The 20,529-nt window shown below is 60.1% G+C and overlaps 1 protein-coding gene across 7 annotated transcripts; it reads left to right on the forward strand.

The window, feature by feature from the left end:
* Positions 1-246: 246 nt before the first annotated feature.
* On the forward strand, positions 247-20,529 carry ACE (angiotensin I converting enzyme). Of its 7 annotated transcripts, none has more exons than XR_003792067.1 (26): positions 247-328; positions 411-1,349; positions 1,966-2,133; positions 2,749-2,842; positions 3,556-3,699; positions 4,119-4,310; positions 4,906-5,003; positions 5,383-5,555; positions 5,899-6,122; positions 6,469-6,613; positions 6,898-6,996; positions 7,252-7,374; positions 7,714-7,925; positions 8,548-8,684; positions 9,554-9,712; positions 9,984-10,071; positions 12,026-12,169; positions 12,326-12,517; positions 13,802-13,899; positions 14,085-14,257; positions 16,095-16,318; positions 16,615-16,759; positions 17,013-17,111; positions 18,248-18,305; positions 19,336-19,458; positions 19,694-19,763. XR_003792067.1 is itself a non-coding variant. In XM_029213040.1 (26 exons), the coding sequence occupies exons 2-26, from the start codon at positions 1,095-1,097 to the stop codon at positions 20,276-20,278; spliced, it is 3,927 nt and encodes a 1,308-aa protein (XP_029068873.1). In that variant the 5' UTR covers positions 247-328; positions 411-1,094; the 3' UTR covers positions 20,279-20,529. The 7 variants fall into 7 exon arrangements, 6 of the variants coding, with proteins under 6 accessions (XP_029068873.1, XP_029068874.1, XP_029068875.1 ...); XM_029213040.1 differs by lacking the exon at positions 18,248-18,305 and adding an exon at positions 20,049-20,529 and having other exon boundaries at positions 19,694-19,881; XM_029213041.1 differs by lacking the exon at positions 18,248-18,305 and adding an exon at positions 20,049-20,529 and having other exon boundaries at positions 288-328; positions 499-1,349; positions 19,694-19,881.

Genomic DNA, 20,529 nt, shown 5'->3' on the forward strand with positions numbered 1-20,529 from the left:
CCTCCCGCCTCTGGGGACAGACACCATGATGCTGAGGAGTTAGGGGCGAGCCCTCAGCCTCCCCAGCCGCCTCAAGAGGATGCCACTCTCCTTCCTCCCCCGTGCTTGTCACTTGGAGGAACGCGTGGTGAGACAGGGGAAGACTGTTGGGGAGTGTGGAGACCTGGAGTGACTTGGAGCAAGCCATTCAACCTGAGTCTTCATGTCTTCCCCTGTTGAAGGAGAGGTTGCTGTCATCTCTGCGCTCATCTTTGTAGCTAGCTCTCAAAGTCGGCAAGTCTGTGACTGTTTCTGCCTGAGCGAATGACAGCTCGTGTGAAGAAAGCAGGTGTGCCAGTGCTCCTGTGGCTTTATTACCCGCCCCTTCCTCCCAGAACAGCTCCTCCATTTTTCTCCCCCCCTTATGACAGCCCCCCTTCCCCAGTCCGCAGGTGAGCCGGGGGCTCTGAGCACCGCCCCAGGCGCCTGCGGAAGCTAAACTCTCCCCTACCCGCGCAGGCCACACCCTCTCCCCCCAGGGCCTCGTGAATAAGAAGCTGGACCGGGCGACCATCCTTAACCCTATCCGGCAGCACTAGCGGCACTGCGGACAGCTCCCCCACTTTGTCACTCCCGAGTCCAGAGAGCCCTGGGGCGGCGAGGCCGGGAGATTGAGCGTCAGAGACCGCTGGGGCCCGGGTCCCTGCGCCGAGGCTGTGAGATGGAAGGGGAGGGCACGCTGGCAGGCTGGGGTGTTCCAGCAAACTGCTGGGTCCCTCAGCTTCAGAGGTGTGTGTGTGCGTTAGGGGGCTTCTTTCTAGCCTCCCTTGTGAGAACCTGACCTAAGGCCCATCCGCCACCCCCGGGCTGCATCTCGCAGGGGGCCGCCTCGGCCCCTCCTCGGGCCGGCGCCCTTGCCTGGGGCGGGCCAGGAAGCCTCGGTCCCCGCCCCGCTCCGTTAGGCCCGCGTAGCGGCCGGGGTACTTTGGAGCCGAGGAGGAAGCGCGGCGGGGCGGGGAGGTGAGGGTGTGTCGGAAGGCGGCGGCGGCGGTCGGGTTTTATAACCCGCGGGGCGAGCGCGGCGCGGGAGAAGGGGCTGCACCGCGCACCGCGCCATGGGGGCCGCGTCGGGCCGCCGGTGGCCGCGGCCGCCGCTGCTGTCGTTGCTGCTGCTGCTGCTGCCACCACCGCCGCCTGTGGTCCTGGCGCTCGACCCCGCGTTGCAGCCGGGGAACTTTTCCGCCGACGAGGCCGGTGCGCAGGTCTTCGCAGAGAGCTTCAATTCGAGCGCCGAGCAGGTGCTGTTCCACAGCACGGCCGCCAGCTGGGCGCACGACACCGACATCAACGAGGAAAACGCGCGGCGCCAGGTGGGCGCGCGGGCCCGGGGCGGGGGCGGGGCCCGGGCGCCCAATCACAGGCGGGCGGCCGGGCGCTGGGGGGCGGGGAGTCACCGCCCCGCGTGCGCCCCCGGCCCCTGAGCGGTGGGGACGGGGCTGGGCCAGCCGGCCTCCCCGCTAACCCCCGACCCCAACGCCGTCCCAGCAAGACAGGCGGTCGGTTTCCTAGCACGGTGCTGGGCACATGCCCAGTAAGGAACCGAATGGATGAGGCTGGTCCCTCTGACCCCGAGTCCCCCCAGGTGGCAGCGCCTGGGGATGACGACGGGCTGGGCCCGCGGCAGTCTTCGCTGAGGGTGCCCGCTCTGCTCTGGGTTCTCATCCTCTCCGACTGCAACGTACCCCTCTCTCACTGTGCCTGTCACCGCTCATCACTGTTCACTCTCTCTTCCCCCGCCTCTCCTGGCCCCATTTTCTGCTCCACCGCCTCCCTGAGGCAGACTCCCCCAGCTCTTCACCCCGAGGGCCCAGGAGGAGGGAGCCGTGCTCCCACAAGCCCGAGTCTCCTGAAGCCCTTGGCCTTCCTCCCCTCCCCCGCGCCACGGCTTCCCCTATTTACCCTCTCGTGCCCTCCTGGTACCCACAGGAGGAGGCAGCCCTGCTCAGCCAGGAGTTTTCAGAGGTCTGGGGCCGGAAGGCCAAGGCTCTGTTCGACCCAATCTGGCAGAACTTCACCGACCCCACGCTGCGACGTATCCTCAATGCTGTGCGCACCCTGGGCCCTGCCAGCCTGCCCCTGGAGGAGCGGCAGCAGGTGGGCCCAGTGGAGCGGTGGAGGCAGAAGCGGCCTGGGCGCCCCCATTGCCCCGGAGGGGTGGGGCCTGGCAGGGAGGGACCCTGGGATCTCTACCGGCCCCGACTGTAGGGGAAGCCCCGCAAACACAGAACGGATTCCTGAAATACTGATTTTCCTTGGAGCTGGAGTGAGAGAAGCTCATTTCTATCAAAGCAAGTATTATGGAGCAGAAAGCAAAATTCAAGTAAGGAGAAAAGGATGAAACAGGGGTTTTCAAACTTTCTCCATAGGTGGTTTGGTTTATGGGCTTCCTCAGAAAGATTGCGAAGGGCTGAGAAGGCATCAAGGTCAGAGAATGAGAGAGATTTGCCCTCGCTCAAGGTGGTGGCTGGGCTCAGAATTGAACCCTTATCCCTAATTCTCAGGACACTAGTTTCCCAGGCTGCCTCCACTGGAAGGGGAATCCGTGCATTCATGCTCAGCTGTGCTCTGGGTGCCACAGCGTGGCCTTGCCCGAGCCACGTCCCCCTCTCCAGGCATCTCCCCTTTTCCTCCCAGCGGAAAGAGTAGAGGGCGCCAGATTACCTCCAAGGGCTGTTCATCGCTAACATTTTCTCAACTCTAACTCCCCAGTACAACTCTCTGCTAAGCAACATGTCCAGGATTTACTCCACGGCCAAGGTCTGCTTCCCCAACAAGACTGCCACCTGCTGGTCCCTGGACCCAGGTACTGCCCTGTGTCTACTCTCTCTGTCTTCGGGGGCTTCCTACCCTTCCCCATTGGCCTGCTGCACTCAGGAGGGTGACGTGTTTTTACAGAGAGAGTGGGTAAACCCAAAGGCATTAACCTCCAATTGGGACTGGACTGTCAGATGCCCCCAGACCCCTGCTCCTCCGGGCAAACTGATTTCTGGAATCTCCAGCCTCCAGCCCCCGCTCCACCCCCACCTGCATGTGTGCTTTTTCCTCTCCCATCACAACCGGCTTTCCTCCTGGCTGCCTGGTTTTCCCTTTCATGGGTCCTCTCATTCCCCGCAAGAGCCCTCCACGGGCCTTAGACCCCTCATGGCTTCCCTTGCAAACTTCCTCCTCTCCCCCCACAGCTCCCCCACCCCACCACGTACCAGGCAACCTTGAGGTCAGCCACTCCATCCAAGGAGCCATGAAGGGTCTGCCTAGGTTTCAAGTTGTGGGTGTCCTCTTGGTGTCAGCCACCTTAGAATAATCATTTCCTGGGAACCAGGACCCTGCCTGGCTCCTTACTTTGTATAGCTCCCAGTGCCATCCTGTCCAGCTTGTAGGTTGCCCTTGGCTTTGAGGGTATCATGATGCTGAGGAAGTAGGTGGAGATGGTGAGGACCGGTGTGGGAGCTCTGGTGAAGGCTACTGCTGACTTCAACGCAGAAGTCTCCGAACTGACCCTGCTCACCTGTGTCTCAGAGCTCACCAACATCCTGGCTGCGTCGCGAAGCTACGCCCTGCTGCTCTATGCCTGGGAGGGCTGGCACAACGCTGTGGGCATCCCGCTGAAACCCCTGTACCAGAAGTTCACTGCCCTCAGCAACGCGGCCTACAAGCAGGATGGTGAGCATGGCCACCCTGTCCCTTTTGTGGGCGTTTCCCTCTCATCTTCTGTCTCCACTGAGCCTCGCCCCCTGAGGCAAGCAGAGCGGCTATTACCATGACTCCATACACTGGTCCAAGGTCACACAGATAGTGGATGGTGGAATGGGCATTAGCCCCATCGCCCTCATGCTGCTCTCCTGGCACTCCTCCCAGCCCTAGGGCTCAACTTTGCCTCTCCTGCTCTCTAGGATCTGTTTAGCTGGAGTTGGAGCAACCTGTAGTTAGAAGATTGTAGAGCAGCAACCCCCAAGCTCTCCCTTCCAGCTAGCAGGCAGATGCACTGGCCCTGAGCCGGGAGAACGGCCAGGTGGTAGCTGGGAGGCGGAGGTGCCAGAGCCTGGGGCCTGAGCTGCACCCCAATGCCACCCCCCGGCTAGGCTTCTCAGACACGGGGGCCTACTGGCGCTCCTGGTACGACTCCCCCACCTTCACGGAGGATCTGGAGCACCTGTACCATCAGTTAGAGCCCCTGTACCTGAACCTCCACGCCTACGTCCGCCGCGCACTGCACCGCCGATATGGGGACAGATTCATCAACCTCAGGGGACCCATCCCTGCTCACCTGCTGGGTAAGGACCTGGCCTTGCCACCACACATGTCCAGGGTCCTCCTCATCGCGTGTCACATTTCAGAGCCCCGCACTGCTCGATCCCCTGCACTGCTCGATCCCCTGCACATGGGCTCATAAAGCAGGTGACCCTTCTCATGGTCACTACTGTTCCTACTTTTCACACGGGGACACTGAGGCTTAGGGTGTGCGAGGGACTTGGCAGAGGGCAGAAAACTATTAAAAGGCAGAGCCAGGAGTCACACTGGAGGCTTTAGCTCCAGGTCCAGTGGAGGAGGAGAAATAAGCCTAGTTGACGCCCCAGGAAGCCAGCCCTGTGGCCCTGCGTCAGGGTTGGGAGGCAGGGACCCTGGCACCGTCAGAAAGGACCCAGCAGCATCACCTGGGCTCACACTTGGCCTCTGCCAGCCCCAGGGAATGTGGAGCACTCGGGGGTGTGGGTGGGACTGATGTGTGAGCCAGCTGAGAGGGCGGTGGCCCTGCAGCGCCCTGGGTCCAGACACCAGGCGCCCAGGGTGCCGTTCAGTGACACACATGGGGAAGCAGGCACTGGCTGGACTGGGAGCCAAGCTGTCTGGCTCCCCTCCTCTGTCTAGGGGACATGTGGGCCCAGAGCTGGGACAAAATCTACGACATGGTGGTGCCTTTCTCTGACAAGCCCAATCTTGACGTTACCAGTACTATGGTGCAGAAGGTAAGCTCGGAGTCAGGCCAGGTGGGGGCCACAGGAGTGAACCAGACATGAGGAGAGGGACGGGAAGGGACCTCAGTCCCTCCCTTTCTACAGAGCAGCAGCCTGGAGTGTGTGTCCAAGCCATGAGCTGGGGTCTGTGTCCTCGTCCTCGCTGAGCTGCCAATCCCTCCTTCCGGGGCCCCTCGGGAGTGGGGGTTGTGAGCATCGGTCCATCCACTCTAGCCAGCAGGGGCCGGACATCTGGGAAGGGAGGCCACAGAGCAGAGGTGCTTTTCATGAGCAGGGAGCTGAGCTGGGTGGGGGACCACAGACGTGCCCCTGGGGCAGCCATGGCGGGCTCCAGCGGCTGGCCCCTGACCCGTGCGAACACCCCTACCAGGGATGGAACGCTACACACATGTTCCGGGTGGCAGAGGAGTTCTTCACCTCCCTAGGGCTCTTGCCCATGCCTCCTGAGTTCTGGGCAGAGTCCATGCTGGAGAAACCAAGCGACGGGCGTGAGGTGGTATGCCACGCCTCCGCCTGGGATTTCTACAACAGGAAAGACTTCAGGTCTCTATTCGGGAGGAGGGTTCTGGGGCTCCCAAAGGGCAGGCAGCCTGGGCACAGAGAAGCCAGTTCCCAGGCCCTCCTCTAACCCAGCCCCAGCACTGGCTGGGGGCGGGGTCCCTTCCCTGGGCAGCTTTGACAGGCAGTCAGCTCTGTACCTTGGAACGGAGGGAAAAGGCCAGAGTGTGGGCTGGGGCAGGGGAAAGTGTTTGCCTGTTTCCGCCAGCTCCTTCGAGCCCCAGGGCAGTGCCCGCCTGGCTCCTTTCCCTCAGGCGCCAGCCCCACTGTTCTCTGGTCCCTGCCCCGCCCGTCCTTCACCCTCACCCACGCCCTCTCCCCGCCCCAGGATCAAGCAGTGCACGCAGGTCACTATGGACCAGCTGTCCACGGTGCACCACGAGATGGGCCACGTGCAGTACTACCTGCAGTACAAGGACCAACACGTCTCCCTGCGCCAAGGCGCCAACCCCGGCTTCCACGAGGCCATCGGGGATGTGCTGGCGCTCTCCGTCTCCACTCCTGCACATCTGCACAAAATTGGCCTGCTGGACCATGTCACCAATGACAAGGGTATGGAGGTGGGTGGAGAGAGCCCAGTGCAGCCGCCCCCCCCAGACCCCGCTGGATCCCACAGCAGGCCCGCACTTGTCCCCGCTCCCCTCTGCCCTTCTTGTTTCTGCCTCACTGCCCCATGTCAGGCAGGTTTGGGGATCCACCCAGACCCTCACAGCCCACCCTGAGTCCCAACTCCACTGCCCAAGCTCCCTCTTCCAAGCGGGGCCCCAGGGTCCCAAAGCCTGGCGCTCCCTTCTCTGCGTCTGCCCAGCCTCACCTCCTGCTGGCTTCTCCCCAGGCCCACCCTGTCCCAGCTGGACTCCCCTCTCTCTCTGACCTCTCTCTTTTCATCTCCCGACAGAAAGCGACATCAATTACTTGTTAAAGATGGCACTGGAAAAAATTGCCTTCCTGCCCTTTGGCTACTTGGTGGACCAGTGGCGTTGGGGGGTCTTTAGTGGGCGTACCCCCCCTTCCCTCTACAACTATGACTGGTGGTATCTTCGGTGAGCAAAACAGGACCGGGAAGGGCCTAATCCCAAACGGCCCTCCCCCCGCTCCCGGGCAACCTGCCTCCTGCCTCCCTCCTCTCTAATGATGCCTCCATCCTCTTCCGCAAGGCATTCTTTCCTGCCTAAAACTTCCTCCGTCAGGCAGTCTCTCCTGGTTCGCCAGGATGGGGAAGGTATGGCCCGTGGGAATGTCTGCTTAGCAGACTTTTCTGCAAAGGTAAAATCAGCCTGTGTACAACCCTTGGGTCCTAAGACAATTTAACCACATCCTCTTCCAGAACCAAGTATCAGGGGATCTGTCCTCCAGTTGTCCGAAACGAAACCCACTTTGATGCTGGAGCCAAGTTTCATGTCCCAAATGTGACACCATACATCAGGTACTATTGCCCCCATTTCCAGCACACCTTTAGTCCCCTTCCCCCTACTCTGGGACCCCCATTCCCAGGGCTTGTTCCCACACCCTTCTGGACCCCTCAACGGCCTGGAATTTGAGGGGGCCTCTCTCCTGAGCCAAGCTCGGTTCTCCCTTCTCCCCCAGGCAGCCCCTGGTCTGGCCTCTGCCCGGCGGAAGCTGGCTGAGACCTGGGCAAGGGGCCTCCACCATCCCCCTCATGCCCACCCTGTGCCTGCAGGTACTTCGTGAGTTTTGTCCTGCAGTTCCAGTTCCATCAAGCCCTGTGCAAGGAGGCGGGCCACCAGGGCCCCCTGCACCAGTGTGACGTCTACCAGTCCACCCAGGCAGGGGCCAAGCTCCGGTGTGTGGGGCACAGGGAGGGCAGTGGGAAGTGAGGGGAGCGACCGGTGAAGGGCATGCCGGTGAGGGCACCACCACCAGACCAGTGGAGGGGGCCTTTCTCCCCTCCCCCTCCCTTTCTTTCTCTCGTCGAATGTTTATTGAGTGGGCCTCTTGGCTGGCGTGGGGCAAAACATACGTTCCCCCCTTCACAGAGCTCCTAGGCCCTGGGTCTTAATGCTGCCGTTCTTGCCATCCAGTGGGAGCAGAAGTGGCCGGAGATGGGGCAGGTGGGCCAGGGCAGCGGTAGTGGCCCCTGGCCCGAGAGCCCTGTGCCCACTGTGCCCGCTCTGCCTGACAGGGCACTGCTGCAGGCAGGCTCCTCACGGCCCTGGCAGGAGGTGCTGAAGGACATGGTCGGCTCAGATTCCCTGGACGCTCAGCCGCTGCTCAACTACTTCCAGCCGGTCACACAGTGGCTACAAGAGCAGAACCAGCAGAATGGCGAGGTCCTGGGCTGGCCAGAATATCAGTGGCGCCCACCGATGCCCGACAATTACCCAGAGGGCATTGGTAAAGCCCGAGGGAGCCTGGGGCGGGGCGCTACCGCAGGTTCTCAGTTCCAGGCTCGGGACCAGGCCCCCAGTTCATGGTTCCCCATCAGCTTCTCCCAGCCGGGCCCTGGCACCCTGCCTGGAGGGCCAGGCAGCCCCCTGAGCTGGTTGGCAGGGCCCTGGGGTGGGGTGGGCACATCTTTCCCAGCATCCTGGGGAGGGTATGCCCAGATCTGAGGCCCCGGCCGGGGGTTGGCTGGCAGGCACACTGCTCTATGAGGTCACACTGAAGTCACACTGCAGGCTCCGCTCTTATAGGCCAGGGGGCAGGGGCTGCAGGACTCTGCTCTCCTGCTGCCATGGGCCAAGGTTGGGCTGCTCCGGAACTGTCCCGCCTCCTCCTCCTCCTCCTCCTGCTCTGCTGTGGGCGCCCCCTGCTGGCCCCTGGCCAGGGGACCACCGGCCTGGTGTCAGTCAGCCAGGGAACAGCCAGCAGCCAGACGACTACCCGCCACTCAACAACCAGCAGCCCGAAAACCCAGAGCCCAAGTGGGACCAGCTGGGGGCCGGGGCGGGGAGGCCGGGGCAGCAGTGGAAGGGCAGGGGGAGTCCTGTCTGTGTCTCTCTGCTCTGTCCCACAGATCTGGTGTCCGACGAGGCTGAGGCCAGCAGGTTTGTGGAGGAATATGACCGGAGATCCCGGGTGGTGTGGAACGAGTATGCCGAGGCCAGCTGGGATTATAATACCAACATCACCAAGGAGGGCAGCAAGATACTGGTAGGGGCCCCTGCACGCCCCCTTCCCCCCACCAGAGCTCGCGCACAGACTCAGCACACATCTGCTCCTCCCCCGGGGGGGCCACCCTCTGAAACCCAAGGCACTGCAGGCCGCCCTTCCGCCCCCGACCGTCACCTCAGTGGGAACAGGCTGTCAGAATTTGTGAAGAATCCCAATGGCATATTGAAAAGCGTCCAATTTCAGGCACACACCCAGTGCCTAAACAAGTTGTCTTATCATTAACAATCAATCCGTTGTTGGTAACGGAATAATTTGTAGAGAAATAAGTGATGCTAAAGTCAGTTTGTAAAAAGATTGAACGCTCCCGTTTGCCACCATTGAGAGGGCTATGCGTCCCCTCCAACCCCCCTCCCCGCCTGTGTGGCTGAGCGCTGACTATAACCAAGGTGAGCCACAGAGGGCTAACATTTCTTGAAGACCCACTGTGTGCTGGCCACTTTTCCTTGGCACTTGACATCTGTTGCCTCATTTATTCCTCAACAGCCTTGCAAAACCAGTGACCTTATTCGCATTTTACAGCTGGGACCCTGAGGCTCAGAGAGGCCACAGAGCAAATACCAGGCTGCATCTATCCTAACAGCCTTTAGGACACGGGGTGGGGTTTCCTTCTCTGCCGCTGCCATCAGATGTCTTGCTCGAAATGGCCATCTGTTGAGGGGCAGGTACTGCACACAGGATGTTATAGACAGTCCGGGTTGAAGAGGGTCTTCATAGGCAAAGGCAGCCACTTGGTAAAACCGGCCCCACCCTGACACCCTCAGTCCCTTTGGCTCCCCTCAAGGCGCCTCCTCCCAGGAGGCCTTTCTAGAGCTCCTGGGCCTCATGATACGGTTCCCCCGTGCCTTCAGCTGGAGAAGAACGTACAGATGGCAAACCACACTGTCAAGTACGGCACCTGGGCCAGGAAGTTTGATGTGACCAACTTCCAGAACGCCACCATGAAACGGATGATAAAGAAGATTCAGGATCTAGAGCGGGCGGCGCTGCCTGTCAGGGAGCTGGAGCAGGTGTGTGCCTCGCGGGGAGCATGGGGCGGAGGATCCAGGGTCAGGGGAGGGTCCTAGCTCGGGGGACAGTGTCTGGCCTTCATGCTGCTTCCCCTTCCTCGATTTGCCATGTCGTGACATCTGGCACGTCAACACACACCTACAGACTTACTGAGAAGGCAGAGCTCTGGGAGCACCCGCCTCAGCTGCAGAGCCCATGTCCACGATGGTGCCGGGGGCGGAGCAGGGAGCCCAGGGCTCAAGCTCGCTGCCCCTCTTCTTCCCCCTGCAGTACAACCAGATCCTGCTGGACATGGAGACCACTTACAGCGTGGCCTCTGTGTGCCATAGCAATGGCACTTGTCTACAGCTCGAGCCTGGTGAGCACACGTGGGGAGTGAGAGGGAGGCCTGGGGAGGTTAGGGGTGCTGGCCGTGAAAGGGCGGAGTTCACTTCTGACTCATGGGGTCCGCACGCCCGGGAGACTCACTTCCCTGTCTCCCACCGGTGGTGCTCCTCTGCCCCTGCTTAGAACCGACACCTCCTTCATCGCTGCCCTGGTCCCCTGCCCTGCCCTTGGCTCCGCCCGTCCGCTCCCGCTGGGTCCCCTCTGTTCCTCCCTGCACTCCGCCCTTCAGAGCAGGTGTATCTCAAATTCATCTCTCAGGGGCTTGGACTCCCCAGTAGGGAGAGTAACTCTAGGCATCTCCCCTCTGCGCTCTTTCCTTGATCCGATCCACCTTCCCCATCTTCCCTGGCCCTTCCCTGGCCCCCTCCTCCACCCAGAAATTGAAGCCTCAGCCAGCAGAAGCCACGTCCACGCCATTCCCACTTCACTCCCTCTGCCGCCACTTGTCACTGGAAGGAGTGGGCCAGCTCTGGCCTGTCCTCTTTCTCTCGCAGGAGACTGGCTGGTCCTTCGTACCTTCTCCTCTTTGAAGGAGCTCAGCCCCGACACCCCAGTACCTGCGCACAGATACACCCCCTCCCCTCTCTGACCCATGCTTCCCAGGGTCGAGGAGCCAGAGGCATAAACATTTTTCCTGAGGAATCTCCACCCAGAAACAGTCTCTTCCTGGCCCTCCGCCCAACTCCCACGTTAGAACAATGACAAATAGAAGGGGAAATGGAAAATAAACAGGAGAGAGAAACAGTTTTCCTGGGACAGGGTTTGGCCTGAGGGTTGTGTATGTGGATAGGCACGCAAAGTGGGGGGAAGGGGATGTGCATTTGTGTGCATTTATGGAGAAGAGCATTAAAGGGAGTATGGCCTTCACCCCCCATCGGTCAGCCCCTTAATCCAGGGCTGGGCCATCAGGTCACTGCCAGTAGTAAAAATAAGAAGCACCCACAAAAGCAGAACACTCACATCAGCAGAGGACAAAATTCTCAAGATATGTTTTTTCCCCAAATAAAATTAACTTGAATGTACTTTCTCTGTGAAGAGTAGATAGCACATAGCATGTTTCAGGATAGAGCACAAGTCCACGAGGTGTGGATGCCCGCAGGCCTCTGTCTCAGGCCAGGCCGGGCAGGAAGGGGAGCCACCTTCAGAACTGACACGTGAGCTCACACCATCCTCATCCCAGCTCTGTGAGGTAGATGTGAGCTCCGTGTAATCCATAAGCCAGGAGGCCACTCATATAGTCACGGCTTTGACAGGACACAAACGCAAGATTTCTGGCTCCCTGATGATGCTTGAATGGATCTCTGTACTTTGCCTTCACAGCTGTTCTTTTATTAATCATTTCAGTCACAATGTGGGAAAGATGCCCTGGGCCCTGTGGGGACGTGGGGATGAAGGAGGCACTGTCCCTGCCCAGGGGCCTCCTGCCCCTGGGCCGGCATAATCCCCATTTCATAGTCAGGGAAGAAGGGGTCCCGTGACTCACCCAAGGTGATTTCAAGGTCAGGAGGAAACCGAACAAGAACTCGGGTCTTTTGACCTCCAAGCCATTTCTCCCAGGGAGGTGGTGGGCAGGGGACGAGTTGGGAGCAGCGGCTCTGGGGTCTGGGCCCTTGGTTTGTGCCCCAGCTCAGCCACTTGCTGGCTGGGGAACGCAGCCGTGTCACCAAACCCCTTGTGTGGAAAGAGGGTCAAGGGCATCCCTCACAGGGCTGTTGCAGCCCTGCAGTTGCCTGAGATTGTGTACGGGAAGCGCTGAGCCCTGGGCCTGGCGCCCTGTAAGCCCCATGGAAAGGGCACCAGCCTGTCTCCAATTTCCCTCGACTTGCTGCCTGTGCAGTCCCTTTCCAGTCTTATTCCACCTCTGAAGGAGGTGGGAGGTGAGCCAAGAGCTGGAGGCTTAAAGCCATCCAATCCCTCCCACCCAGATCTGACAAACCTGATGGCCACATCCCGGAACTATGAAGAACTGCTGTGGGCATGGAAGGGCTGGCGAGACAAGGTGGGGAGATCCATCCTCCCATATTTCCCCCAATATGTGGAGCTCAGCAACAAGGCTGCCAGGCTCAATGGTGAGTCCTCTCTGCCAGTGTCACTGGCTGTCGGGTCCCAGCCCCCCACGAGGCCCTCAGAAAGGTCCTCTGAAACCCAAGAGGTGAGGGGGGAGGAGGCAGGGCGCTCAGGGGATGGTCAGGTGTTCAGAGAGCCTGGCTGTGTCTCCTCTGCAGGCTACGAGGACGGAGGGGACTCCTGGAGATCTATGTATGAGATGCCATTCCTGGAGTACGAGCTGGAGCAGCTCTTCCAGGAGCTGCAGCCGCTCTACCTGAACCTGCACGCCTACGTGCGCCGGGCCCTGTATCGCTTCTACGGGTCCGAGCTCATCAACCTGGAGGGCCCCATCCCAGCCCACCTGCTGGGTGAGGGCAAGTGAGGCAGTCAACAGTATGAGGGAGGGGGCAGCCCAGGGCTGGCCAGAGGGCAGAGAGCAGACTGGGGAGGGTCTGCAGATGACACCTGAGGCTGGGGAATGTTGCCAGGGCTGGAGTGGGGTCGGGGCTGGGGGTGGGGAGAAGAGCCCCCTCCCTGCATTTGGTGCCACGTTTGCTACAGATCCACGTTACACAGGTCATCAGGGATGGGGCAGTGGGCGGAGTTCATAGGCCTGTCATGGGGAGACCACATCACCCGTCACAGCTCCAGGCAGCATGAGGGAGAGGAGGGGGCCGTGAGTGGGAGCTGAGAAGGCCTCCCCAGGAGGTGGCATGTGAGCAGAGCCCTGAAAGATGAGAGGTTCTGACAGATGGAGAAAGTAGTCGTGGGGAGAGAAAGGCAGACACGACATTCAGGCAAAGGGAGCTGTGAGAGTGTAGATCCTCCTCAACTTTGGGAGCCTCGTTCTCCAGGGGTTGTAAACTCAGATGCCCTGAACACATGAAGTAGGCAGTGGAAGACAATAAGGGATGGTAGGGACTGGGGCAAAGTAGAGGCTACTGGGTTCCTGTCTCTGTCGGGCCATCAGGAACATGTTTCTGGGGGCTTCTTACTGTGAACAGAGAGGCCAGGCGGGGCCATGGACCATTTACAAATCAGAGGGAGACCACCCGCATCCAGCTTTGGGTCTAGCTCTGCTCAGCCTAGAGGGTCTTTGCAGCCCAAGAGACCAGCCATTTTTGGTCCCTCTGTTGTGAGACCAGAGAATATCAGCTCCATGGCGGAGAAACACAGACCCCGGGAGGGAATACAGGTGCCCAGCTGGCCCTGGGAGCTGGGGCTTAGAGCTGAGCCCCCAAGACGAGCAGAGCAGCCAGGCCCAGGCTCGCTCCCCCCTCCCATTCTCGCTTCTCACTCGCTCTGACTCTCACTGGTTTGCACTGTAGGCTCCACTTGATGTCAGCTCAAGCTTAGTCCCCTTTGGCTGTCAAAGCCTCTCCAAATGTATTTCTGCACCTTTCCACTCTTTCTGAATAGCTTCCTTATCTCCACTCTTGTCTTGCGGTAAATGCAGAGGCATCAGCCTCTCCAAAAGGAGGGTGGTTCTTGCCAGCTGACCTCGCAAACTGACCTCAGGCGACATGGAGAGGACAGAGCAGTGGCTGGTCAGATTACGATCAGTGTTCCCTCCCCCTGCATGACGGTGCTGAGCCTAAGATCTAACACCTGTCTCTCCTCTCTCTGCCATCTCTTCCTCTACCCGCCTCCAGGGAACATGTGGGCACAGAGCTGGTCCAACATCTATGACTTGGTAGTACCCTTCCCTTCAGCCCCCAGGATGGATGCCACAGAGGCCATGATAAAGCAGGTCCGCACCGGCCCCCTCCTTGCACCCCTGCTCCTCCAGGGCACAGGGGAGGGGGACCCTGCCCAGGTGGGAGAGGGCCCTCCGATTCAGGACTCCCAGCTTGGCCCTCTCCCAGGGCCCTCCCACTGCGGCACACAGTCCATCCCCACAATCCCCAGCTTCGGCAGAGCTCCCTCTGCTTGCAGGGCTGGACACCCCAAAGGATGTTTAAGGAAGCAGACAATTTCTTCACCTCCCTGGGGCTGCTGCCCGTGCCCCCCGAGTTCTGGAACAAGTCTGTGCTGGAGAAGCCGACCGATGGGCGGGAGGTGGTGTGCCACGCCTCCGCCTGGGACTTCTTCAACGGCAAGGACTTCAGGTATGTCCGGGCTACAGGCCAGGGGGACCTGGTCCTGAGCCCAGAGGACAAGGAGACGAGTCAAGTAGAGGCTCCGCTGCTGTCTCCTTGGCCAGAACAGGGGACGGAGGGTTAAGAGAGTTGGGCCTGGCCGCAGCTTGGCCACTGGCTTGTGGCAGGGTCTCCTCGAGTGCTGACCAGCTCTGTCAGCCCAGCGTTCAAGGTCCCAGTCCTAGGGGTGAGCCCCACGTGAGCTGCCAGCCTTCCCTCCCTCTCAGGCGGCCCCTGTGTACAGCTGGCCCTCTCCCTGAGTGCCTGCGCCCTGACATGGAGGCACATGGGGACGTGGGGGCTTTGCACAGATCCACTCTCACCACTGATGGGCTCAGAAGCTGTCTTCGTTGGAGGACAGTGTTTCAGTTACCTACTGCTGCATAACAAACCAGCCCAAGACCTAGTGGTGTAGAACAACCATTTGCTTATGCTCATGATTTTATGGGCCAAGAATTCAGGCACCGTGGAAATGGCTTGTCCTGCTCTGCAGTGGTGGAGAGCTCCGCAGGGCTGAAGAGGGCTGGCATGGGTCAGTGGGGCTGTCCATCTGGGGCTGTGCTTCCGGCTGTCTGTTCGGTTCCTCAGTTTTTCTCTGTGTGGCACGTGCTGGGGCAGGGACGTTCACGTTGGGCTCCTTCACTCACGTGCTGGGCGCCTGCGCTGGCATGGCTGGAGCAGCTGGGGTTTGGTGGGACATCTCTCTCCAGGAAAGCTTGGACTTCCTCACAGTATGGCAGCCTTAGGCGGTCAGATTTTTTACCTGGAGGCTGGCATCCCCAGAGCAAAAGTAGAAGTAGCCAAATCTCTTAAAGACTAAGTGCAAAATTGGGACAGGTCACTTCTACCACATTTTATTGGCTAAAGCAAGTCACAAGGCCAACCCAGTTTCAAGAGGAGGTAAAGAAGATTCCACCTCTTGGGAGAAGTGGCAGAGATGAGCTGCCACAGCTGATGAAGTGTCTCTTATGAGAAGAGAGGGCACAGAGATCCTGGAACAAAGCAGTCTGTTTCACTGGCTCACCTGGCCTTGGGCCCTTCCTTCAAAGGCGCAAGGACCAGAGCTGTAGGGCTGGGCGCAGACAGAATCAAGGGGGTGAGGGCTCTTTGGGGATCTCCCTTGTATGGGGAGTCATTGCAGAAGGTGGACAGATCCCAACCTCATTGTTACCAGGGTGCTGGGCAGCTCTTTCCCTAGAATGACAGACAAAGGGGGTCAACTGAGCTGAAGAGCTCTGGTTCGATCCAAGGGAGAATTTCTTTGGCTCACAAAAGATGGAAAGTGAGGTGCAGCCTCTGGCTTGGACTGCTCAGCAGATGTCCCTCTAGTCCTGGCCCTGAGAAATCCTGGGATGAATATGCTTGGTGGCATTGGGCACAAGGGATGCAGAAGAGCTCAGACACTGTTGTTTCCTTCAGGAAGCCTAAGTCTTGGGAGAGACAAAACACGTAAGGAGGAACCACATGACTCACATGACCCAAGCCCTACACTGACCGTGACTGAGGGTCCCCATGCCTCTAGAGCACATACTTCGTACAGTTAGAAAGCCACACGGCTGTGTGGGCTGGAGTTAGTTGTTCAGGGAAGTTGGGGGCAGAGGAATAGTCTGGAGGACCAGACGTTCGGGGCTTCTAACCCCCAGATTCCCCCTATTTCCCCTTTCGGCTTTCCTTCCCATAATGCTGTGTTCCTTGCATAAAGCAGTCCTGGGGGTATGCTCTGCCTTCAGTAAGGACAGCAGGTCCCTTTGCCCCAGGGATCCTCACTGCCCGCTTCCACACCGTCTCCCCACCCCCGTGTTCCCAGGATCAAGCAGTGCACCACTGTGAACATGGAGGACCTGGTGGTGGCCCACCACGAAATGGGCCACATACAGTATTTCATGCAGTACAAGGACTTGCCGGTGACCTTCCGGGAGGGTGCCAACCCTGGTTTTCACGAGGCCATTGGGGATGTGCTGGCCCTCTCAGTGTCTACCCCCAAGCACCTGCACAAGATCAACCTACTGAGTAGTGGGGACGGCAGCTATGGTGAGAGAGGAACAGGGAGATCCTAGTGGGCAGAGGGGCCAAAAAGGGGCAAGCCTGGGAGGTGGAGAGAGGAGACTTCATAGCCCACAGGCAGAGCTGGGACAGAACAGTGGGGAACAAGAGGGGCAACCAGCAGGGAGAGTGGGAGGATGAAACCCATACCATCCCAAGAGGCAGGTCGCAGGACCCAGAGAGGTACAGCTCGCCCCGCCCGCTCCCCTCATCACGCGCCCATCACACCCCCACTGCTAGGAGGCAGGCCTGGATCTGATGCCAGGGCCCCCTTCCCTTGGCAGAGGAGGACATCAACTTTCTGATGAAGATGGCGCTCGACAAGATCGCCTTTGTTCCCTTCAGCTATCTGGTGGACCAGTGGCGCTGGAGGGTATTTGACGGAAGCATCACCAAGGAGAACTACAACCAGGAGTGGTGGAGCCTCAGGTTCTAGAATGCTGCTGTGGGCTGGGGGGGCCTCCATGGCGGGGTGTACGCACCTGTATCTGTGTGCACATGGTGCGCCTGCGTCTGTGGCGTCTAGGGGTGTGTGTGTGTGTAAGTGCCGTGATGCGCAGAGGCACAGCACACAGGAGTCTGGAGCGCCCAGTGCAGGCGCCATACTTCAAATCAAAAACACCAACTCTCCCGGCTTGATTCTTCCCAAACCCTCCCTCTAATGTGTCTTCCTCCTCAACAGGCTGAAGTACCAGGGCCTCTGTCCCCCAGTGGCCAGGTCTCAAGGCGACTTTGACCCAGGGGCCAAGTTCCACATTCCTTCAAGCGTGCCATATATCAGGTAACAGGAAAGGGAGGAGGGTGCCATGAGGGGCAGCGCCTCCGCTCAGCATTCGGGCTGCCCTTGCTGCTGCCCCCCGGCAGCTACCGTCAGGGCGACCTGGGCACCCGGCTGCATGGCCCACTGTGTCTGGGCCACTCACCTGTGACCGTTGTTTCACTCTTGTGATGTGACAAGAGCCCGCACCCTCTTGACAGCTGAAAACAAAAACTTCACTATAACTGGCTAATGCTTATGAGACCTTTGTTAGTTAACATTAACCATGACCCACGGCCAGATCATGACCTGAGCACTGTTTTTTTATTTTTACAAGATTGTGATTCCTTTACTCTATACTGAACGTATTTCCTCTGATATAACTTAAGTTGTAACTTAACCTGGAATACCTTCTATCCACTAGAACTAGGATTAGAGACCCAGCTAGATTGGGAGTCTGTATTATTAGGGGCATGGGGTCATAGGCTGGGGCCCAGACAGAACTGGGTTCAAATCTCGTCTCCACAACTCTGTTTCCTTGAGTAAATTCCTCAGTCTCTGTAAGCGTCAGTTTCCTCAGCTGTGGAATCCTATTTCACAGGATCATTGCAAGAGCTCACTTCTTATCACACTGTCTAATACATAGCATGTTTGGGAACTGGTGGCCATAACCCACCATTATTAAGTTACTGACTTTTTTTTCCTCTTTTAAAAAATTTATTTATTTATTTATTTTTGGTTAGGTTGGGTTTTTGTTGCTGCGCGTGGGCTTTCTCTGGTTGCGGTACACAGGCTTCTCATTGCGGTGGCTTCTCTTGCTGCAGATCACGGCCTCTAGGCGCACGGGCTTCAGTGGTTGTGGCACACGGGCTCAGTAGTTGTGGCACACGGGCTCAGTAGTTGTGGCTCGCGGGCTCTAGAGCGCAGGTTCAGTAGCTGTGGCGCACGGGCTTAGTTGCTCCGCGGCATGTGGGATCTTCCCAGACCAGGGCTCGAACCCGTGTCCCCTGCAATGGCAGGCGGATTCTTAACCACTGCACCACCAGGGAAGTCCCTAAGTCACCGTCTTAAATGGAATACAGAAACATAGCCGCGTTGTGAGTCATGCAGCCATAGCGTGAATGCACCCAGTGCAGCCCCTTTCCCTCTCTGTGCTGCAGGGGAGCACCTGCTGGGGACTAGGAAGGGTGATTAGAGGATCTGGAGCCCTTCCCAGAGGTAGGGATCTGGGGACACCTCAGGGTAGAGGGCTGGGGCCCCCTGGGCTGCAAGTAGCCCAGGCCACCCGTGAGGCAGGACGTAGAGGGCACCCCAGCCCTTGCCTCCTGTGCTCCCCGGAAGGCAGTGAGGGAGGGCTTATGCCCACTGTGCCCAGTCCTCCACCCTAGCACCTGGCACAACGTCAGCACATAGTCAAGACCTAATAAATAAGCATAGGGTGGGTGAATTCTGTCCCCGAGTCCAGGAAGAAAGAGAAAGCCTGCTCAGATGCTCCAGAGAGCATAGGTGGGCAGCGAGCCAAGGAGACTCAAGGGCACAGCGCAGGGCTGACCCGGCCAGTGTGCCAGGATGACCCGCAGGGAGGGCCTCTGCCCGCCTTCCCGAAGGATTTCTGAGCTTCCAAGCCGGCACTCACTTTCACACAGAAGCCAGGCCCATGTGATGGTTAGCTTCCGAGCTTAGCACAGATAATTCTCTAGGCGGGGGTGCGCAGAGGGGATGCACTCCAAATTCTGACCAGCAGCCTTGGCGAAGCACTTTAGAAAATGCCAGGAAAGTCAGTGACACACGGCTTGTGCCCAGCCTTCAAAGCGGGAGGCCTGCCCTGCTGGTTCAGGACATTCACAACCTCCCCAGGCTCGGAGAGGCGACCCCCACCTGGACCGGCAGACTTCTGCAGGGAATTCCTGCTGCCAAATTTGGGATAAAGGAGGTCCTTCGGGCTGGCCTCCCTGCCTCGTCAGAGAGGTGACCCCTTGGGCAACACCCGGCCTCTCAATGCACGTAGCCCAGGGACGGAGACCTTGCTGCGTCCAGAGCAGCCTGCCACGTCCGTCCGTGAAGGGCTCTGCCCCTGCTCCTCCTCGCCCACGAGGGACGCCCAGAGGCGCTCAGAGTAGGCCCTCCTGAGAAGTGCAGGCAGCCGCGTGGGAGTGGGCGGGAGGTGCCGGGGCGGAGGCAGTGGTGGTCGGGGCGCGGTGACGCCGCCCCTCCGCCCTGGCCCCAGGCCTCGCCTGTCCTCCGGCAGGTATTTCGTCAGCTTCGTCATCCAGTTCCAGTTCCACGAGGCGCTGTGTCAGGCGGCGGGCCACAAGGGCCCCCTGCACGAGTGCGACATCTACCAGTCCCAGGAGGCCGGGAGGCGCCTGGCGTGAGTCTCCTCTGGTGTCCCCCTGCCTGCTGTCCACCCTCTGACCTACTTCCCAGGGCCTGAGGAGCCCCTCCCCCAGCCCGCCCCCGACCTGCCCTGCGCGGGCCTCTCAGGCCGAGGGAAGCTGGCGCGGGGAGGTGGGGTACAGAGAGAACCCGTACGAGGCTGGGGCAGACGGGCAGGGAGCCTCGAGGCCTGTCCCTCTGACTCGGTCCCCTTCCCGGGGCTCCCCCAGCGACGCCATGAAGCTGGGCTTCAGTCGGCCGTGGCCCGAAGCCATGCGGCTCATCACGGGCCAGCCCAACATGTCGGCCGCTGCCATGATGACCTACTTCAAGCCGCTGCTGGACTGGCTCGTGACCGAGAACACGCGGCACGGGGAGAAGCTGGGCTGGCCTCAGTACAACTGGATGCCAAACTCAGGTACCGCCACCCACCCCCCTCGGCCCCAGGCCGCCCCGGGGCTCGCGCAGGGCCAGGCCCCCCCAGGTTCAGGCAGGTGGGAGGCCGACCTCCGGGCGGGGGCGGGTGGGAAGCCAGCCCGCGGCCCGGGACCGGCCCAGCGCCCGATCTCCTTCCTCCCTTCCCAGCTCGCTCGGAATGCTCCTTCCCGGGCTCCGGCCGTGTCAGCTTCCTGGGCCTGAACCTGGAGGAGCAGCAGGCCCGCGTGGGCCAGTGGGTGCTGCTCTTCCTGGGCGTCGCCCTGCTGGTGGCCACCCTGGGCCTCGCCTACCGGCTCTTCAGCATCCGCCACCACAGCCTCCACCACCCCCACCGCGGGCCCCAGTTTGGCTCCGAGGTGGAGCTCAGACACTCCTGAGATGAGGGCTGGGCGGGCCTGCCGGGGAATGCGCCACCGGGAGACCCAGGGACCGGGAAGGCCCGGGGATGGGCTGAGGACCCGCCACTGGTCTCACGGCTCACCCCAGCCCTCCTCCCCCTCCCACCCCTCCTCCCCCCTCCTCCAGTCCTCTGGACCACGAACCACCTTGGCCCCCTGGCCCCTGGGGACCAGGCCACCTAACATGGAACCCCCTCCCCATCTCTCTCTGAATTCAATTAAAGGTCCTG

The sequence above is a fragment of the Monodon monoceros genome, unplaced genomic scaffold, assembly GCF_005190385.1.
Source record: "Monodon monoceros isolate NGI ecotype Baffin Bay Population unplaced genomic scaffold, NGI_Narwhal_1 Super_Scaffold_9, whole genome shotgun sequence".
Classification (NCBI taxonomy): Eukaryota; Metazoa; Chordata; class Mammalia; order Artiodactyla; family Monodontidae; genus Monodon; species Monodon monoceros.